General features: G+C 35.8%; 1 protein-coding gene across 1 annotated transcript; it reads right to left on the bottom strand.

The window, feature by feature from the left end:
- Positions 1 to 2,439: 2,439 nt before the first annotated feature.
- On the bottom strand, positions 2,440 to 2,901 carry LOC143635073 (zinc finger protein 11-like). The gene has a single exon (XM_077102975.1). It carries the CDS (start codon positions 2,899 to 2,901, stop codon positions 2,440 to 2,442), a length of 462 nt encoding a protein of 153 aa, XP_076959090.1.
- Between the last annotated feature and the right edge of the window lie 3,644 nt (positions 2,902 to 6,545).

Consider the following 6,545-nt stretch of genomic DNA (forward strand, 5'->3'; position numbering starts at 1 on the left):
GTAGTCTTCATTTTGCCTCCCGTTTCCTTCCAAGAACCTATCGCGTTTAGGTCATGCACAGTTGGAAGACGGCAGGGTCGACGGAGGAGGTCGGCTGGAGCTCATGACGGTTTGCACAGCTTTTCTAATCAGTTCTAGCCCGTACGGATGGCGCCAATGAATAAACACTAGTATAACCCTTGGTAGGTTTAGCTCAATGCCTCGATGTAAAATGGATAAACACCAACCTAACCCCTGGTAGGCTTAGCTTGGTATTCTCCGGTGATTGCTATGACAGCTGTTTAGGTCTCCAATGACCGTTAGCTTGCAAGACAGAACACCGTGAGCTCATTACGAGAAGAGGAGTATTGGGGGGGGGGGGGGGGGTTCTTCTCGTAACCAACCTCCAACAAGAGAATCAGTATGGTAAGAGATAGGTATTCTTAGAGAGAATGAGAGTGGATCGAATCCCCCCTTTTACCGTTGTTCCTCAAGTGGTATTTATAGTCGAAGGGAAGGAGAATGATTGGACCAGCTGTCCCATTCAATGGAACCTTCTATTCTTATGGCTGTGCATGATAATGGCTCTTGATTGGTCGGACAGCTGGCGTACGGAAGTCCTTGTCATGGGCAGGTACAGTGTTGGCCTTTCCTCATTGGTCCATCGTGCATTCGTGGGTAGTACGGGGATCTCAACCTGTGATTGGTTCTTCCCTTACTTGCCACATGCTAACTTGTGCTTTGTCACGACAAGTCTTCCACTGGACGTCTTTAGGTGTAACTTGTAACTTACTAAGTGTTACTTCCATAGGAGATTTATATATCTTTGCGTGGAAGGTGCTTTTGATGCGGGTGGTTATCTTTGCTTGATCATATATCCTCTGCAGCTATATGTCTTGTTGCGGTAGATTCTCCATACCCGCGAAGGAGTTTCTCCTTGCGTTAGATGGATTAGAACCCTACCTCCATAGTATGTAATCATCTGTTGATGCTTACTCAATAAATAATGACAAGAGCAAATCATTGAGAGACCAACGATTGAGAGACCAACGACAACTATAAGTTCAAATTTTGTTAATTCGCTGCTAATATCGAAGATAAAATTTCACAATTTAGTCTTGTAAGTTGTTTATCAGTGAAGGTTTACTTAGAGAACATAAGTGGAATGTATTTTGGAGTTTTATAAATAATCGACCATTACAAATAGAAAGGGTGAACATAAATGAACAAAAGTGGAAGGAGAGTGAATAGAGAAAACTACCTTAATGTGTTTAAGGTAACATCGTCATCATAATCTTTGACAACCAGCTAGCCTTTGTCGGGAACATGCAAACCATTAGGTTTTTGGAACCCGTTTGTCGCACATCTAATCAATCAAATTCTTTTAATAAAGTTAACATGGAAAAAGATTTGGATGATGTGAATTTAATCTCATCATATTATATTTATTTTTCAAAGCTTTCATCCAATAAATAATCAGACTTAGAAATCTTAATTTCTCATGTCCATTTTTATAAACGATTCTTTCTCAAATTAATAATAGATTTGATTACACACGTACGTGTAGTTTGATCATTTTCTATCTACGAATTTTGTCTCCTACTGTTTGTCATATCAACACGTTAGATACTTTGATGAATAAAATGTCTTCACCTTGATATCGTGGTTCTTGTTCAAACATATATAATCCCAATATATGTAGTGATAAGTTGAAGTAAGAACCTTATATATTTAGATCAAAACCATTGTAAATCATTTTCATTTATTTGAGAATACATTAAATTCACCAACGAATGTACTATAGTTTCAAAAATAATGTAGTTACATATGAATACGTTTGTTCTCCAATGAATTCATTTCCAGCAATTTCACATAAACGTATTTACCAACGACTAACTGATGGTTATTGAAGAAATGCATCTATATGAAGACTATTTGGCAGGAGTTCTATAGAAATGTTGATCTGTATTTGGATTTGTGATCGAAAAATCTCTCGATCTTGTATAAAAGAACTGAAAATCATCGATATTACTCGCTATTAAAATTCATAAGTATCATCTGCATGTTACTTAATTTTTGTTGATGATTAACTGGTGATCATCTGATGGTAATATTAATTGATGTTCCGCTAGTAAAGCTATTACAGTATTACCCACATTTACCGACGAAGCTTCTTAATTTTTCAGTCACGAAAATCCATTTTTTAGTGATAGAATATCATATGGAGTCAAAAGATCAAAGAAAAACTATTAAATACCTAAAAATTGAGTAATACCTCTCAAATATGATCAACTAATTGAGTCATGAAGTATGAAAAACACTTGATCTTTACCCTCACATACGTATGTAATTTCACAACCATGGCAAAGGAATCGAATGCTGCATATCACAAATTCCATATGATACATAAAACTCGAATCATGAAATCTTAAAATTAAGCTACAAATTAAAGTACTAAAATCAACCAAGTCGAAGTTCCAAGTCCAAATCATCAGACTTTGATTCACCCAAATTCAACCTCACCATCTCCGAATTCTTGACTTCGCTTTCGACCTTACAACCCCCGAAAGATTTCATCATGCTTAGCTCAGATAAGGTGATCAAGGGTGCTAACATGGTAGTACTAGGTGACAAATTTGGAGGAACATATGTTTTGATATTAGGGTTAGGGTTTGGATGACAAGATATTTGCTTAAGTCTGGCCCTATCTCTCCTGTGAACGTTCATGTGGCCACCAAGTGCTTGAGCAGATCTGAATTGTCTCTTACAGAAAGTGCAAGTGTAAGCTCTTGGAGGCCATGGGAACACACCAACCAAATCTTTATGATCACTATCCCCCCATGAACAACAAGGATTTGTTGCTAATCTTGTACATGATTTCATGTGCTCTTTCGAGCTCCTCACACGCATGCTTTTCTCCATTACAGACGCAAGGTATAGTTTTTGATTTGAAGATTAGGGATAGAAAGAATATTAAAGGTGGAAATGCCATTATGATCAGTAGATGGTGGGGTATTTAACTCCAAATGTGTGTTCATTACTTACTAAAAGTAGAATCCTTGTTCTAGCAGGGCTACACATCTTTTGCACTCATATAGTAGGTCTCATTTAAATATTCTGCCCCATTCCCATACTATGCATCAAAAGTCATCATAGATACTTATGATTCAAATGGATCGGGATGCGTTATTGTTAAGGTATGTTAAGGATTATATGATTACCTATTCACCTTGGTTAGATGTCATATGAATATATGATGATGTTATTCTACTTCGAAGCTTCAATTAATATTTGTTATGGAAGGGTTCTATGAAAAACTTCAATTTTAGTGATAACCTTTTGAATTTTGTTCGAGCATTAAGATCTCATCCATCATATTCTGTTGTATAATTTAACTGAACATCATATATTACAAAATTTACCTCTCATTTTAAAAAAAGTTTTCACATCTTATTACATATTTTTATCTTTATCTTATTTACAATCATTTACTTTATTAGTTTTCTTATGTTCATACGCTCACATGATTTGATTGAGGTTGATTAGTAACTTTACATGTAAAAATATTTAACGTTCGTAGTGCGGCGCTATCCCACCCCATGGCGCCCCGGGGCGCAATGGGCGCTATGGAGTGGAGGGGGGGGGGGGGCGCTCCCCTTAAAGAGCCGGGCTTTCTCCTCTTGTGGTCATATAACAAACCGTAAAACAATAAAAAAGAAATAAAAAGGGAAAGTGAAAAAATAAAATAAGCAAAAAGAAGAATGGAGAAAGTAAAAGAAATAAAAATTCCATCCAGCATTGGTGGAGGAAAGAAAATGAAAGAATTCCACCATAGTATAAATAAAAATGTGAGTTCTTGTCTCACGTCGCTAGATTATAAAACTTGTAAGCTCTTTTTAAGGAAGAGAGCTTACATGATTATATAATTAAGTGCCAAATCACACACAGTGGTCCTAGCAAAGGGTGCAAAGCACCCGAGGCGCACGGGCACGGGCGCAATGTGGTACTTTGATGGTACACTTTTTTGTTCCTTCGCGCCTTAGTGTTTTTTTTCCTTCACACTACGCGATGAAGTGAAGTCAAGTTTTCTCGCGCTACGCGAAGCAGTAGAAGTTAACCATAATTTCTTTTGTCCTTCTCCTGACGCTCGCGCGACGCGAAAAATCCCTTCACGCTACACGATGTAATAGTCACGCAACGATGACACGTTGCTTGCCACCTGTCGCGCCACGTGGCATAGCTAGGGCTGATTCGACAACACTATGTTTACTTCGCGCGGCGTGAAGTGCTTTGATGGTGTTGGTTAACGCTATGCGAACTGACCTAGTTTCTAGTATAAATAGGATTGAAATCTAGACTTCATTCTTCGTTCAAAATTTCTTTTTCTCTCAATTTTCTCACATATTAAGAAGTTGGTATAATACCTGAGTGGTCTTAACGATACCCTTTCCGATTGAAACAAACTTTTGAACACGAATCCGAAAGCTCTTACTGAACAAGGTAAGACATTGTGCTATCGTGTAAAATTTCTAGTCTCGTTATTATCCTTATGATTACATGGTTTATACTAACTTAGATATACTACATTGTACTTAACCTAGGTGCTTAATATCAGGATGCTTGTTAATTGTAAACTTTCAGGGTGAGACAATCGAATTTTTATACAAATCACATTTGCGTGAGACAACTGGTTTTTCAATGCTGACATGATGATTTTTAAACTTATAAAACTCATGACAGATAGTCCAAATGTGTTCAATTATATTTTCAAAGGATTTTAATTACATTACAGTGATTAAGTCTCTGTAGACTTTCGGGATGGTTACTACTGGTATTGTGGGGGTTTTGTATACAAGGCTTGTCTACTGGGCTACACGTTACCTATTGGATAAGTGTTAGCCAATAAGTAATATGACCACAATCACAAATACGGTCGAGTGATAAGTACCTTTCGGTAATTTGTAAGCAAGCAGATATAAAAACATCTTAATGTTGTAACTGTAAAACGTGTCATTTACAAATGAATGTACTCACCAGTATTTCCTGCTGATCAAATATTTTAAACATGTTTTAGGAGACTTATTAGAGACATAGGAATGAAGCCTTTCCAGCTTAAATAAGTGGCTTGTTACCAGAATAAAGAAATATGTTTTATAAATCAGGGTTTATCCCTATAAAACTTATGTTTATATAAAAATGGGTTTCAATCCTAAATTATGAAATAAGAATCATGGTGTTTATATAACTTTGATTATTTTTCCTAACTATGGTCCTAATGAATTACTCCGCTACAAATTATTTTAATAAACACCGATACCACCACTCGATGTTCACGGCTCCCCTAACAGGGTATAAGGATCGGGAGCTGTGACTGCTGAAGTGGTATCAGAGCCACTAGCTAGTTTAAGCAATATATGTATTTTAACAATACCTAATCTTAAAATTAAGTGTTAGGAAATGAATTTATTAACCTATGTGTTAACTATATGGATAAGATTCTAACTACACATGAAAATAAATAATATGATTTTTCTTTTGGAATTCGTTGTTTTATTATTCTTGATTAACAGAATGACACACCCTGCCTTCGAGCCTAGGCGTGTGACTCACAGTTGGTACCACTTTTGTCAGTTTATCAAAGTTTGCAGCGGAAAATGTCAATTTAAAAATATTTACTTTCAATACAAAGGGAATTAAACACCCTTGTATGTTTTACAAAATTACCTGTTTAAAACCAAGTTATATATATATGCATCATTACAAAATTAGCTAAGCCACCAGCTGCATTCTATGCTTAATGATCTTCTATCTTCATTGGCATATCCATCTCTATACCTTACTCTTGATTACCTGAAAATAATTTGAAAATACGTCAGCTATATGCTGGTTAATACGCTGACTCGATAAAACATTTTCACAGTTTGTAATGACACAACACCAATAGTGTTCAACGACTCAGTGGGTCTCAATCCCATCTCATCGAAACTAAACATACACACAAACCACATAATCAGACTTCACTCGCCCTAGAGACAGTCACTTGCCTCATGGTTAGTATGTCTATAGTGTGCCCACTATAGTACATATATGTAAGGATCCAGACACATGTGTATTTTAGTCTGAGTGTTTAGTACTACCTAGTATCAAAATGTTTTAGAGGATTTGAACCAACCCTTATGTAAATATTTTCTTAACTCTTTTACATATGGATAACAGTCCATAGTTTTAAAGAGTAAATACATTTTCAAAAATACAGTACATAGACGTATTCACGTCATAAAACATTCACACTATAAAAAGGTTTGGGACGTATTCACCTTTTGTTGATTTCAAGATTTCTCACCAACAGATGTATGATCTTTATCTCGGACCTATAGTACGAGAATAACATCTTATAAATAACTAGATCTATAATATAGCTATAGACCTTAAGTGTGTTTGCATAGCCTTCACCTTGATATTCATTTCATTTTATAAAACATTTATATACTAAATTTCTTTATCATGAAGAAACGTATATATATATATTCCATTTCTTCATCCATAAGATAAATCTTTTATAATAA

The sequence above is a fragment of the Bidens hawaiensis genome, unplaced genomic scaffold (genome assembly GCF_021521415.1).
Source record: "Bidens hawaiensis isolate Kalapana, Puna unplaced genomic scaffold, B.hawaiensis_p1.1 tig00007409_1, whole genome shotgun sequence".
Classification (NCBI taxonomy): Eukaryota; Viridiplantae; Streptophyta; class Magnoliopsida; order Asterales; family Asteraceae; genus Bidens; species Bidens hawaiensis.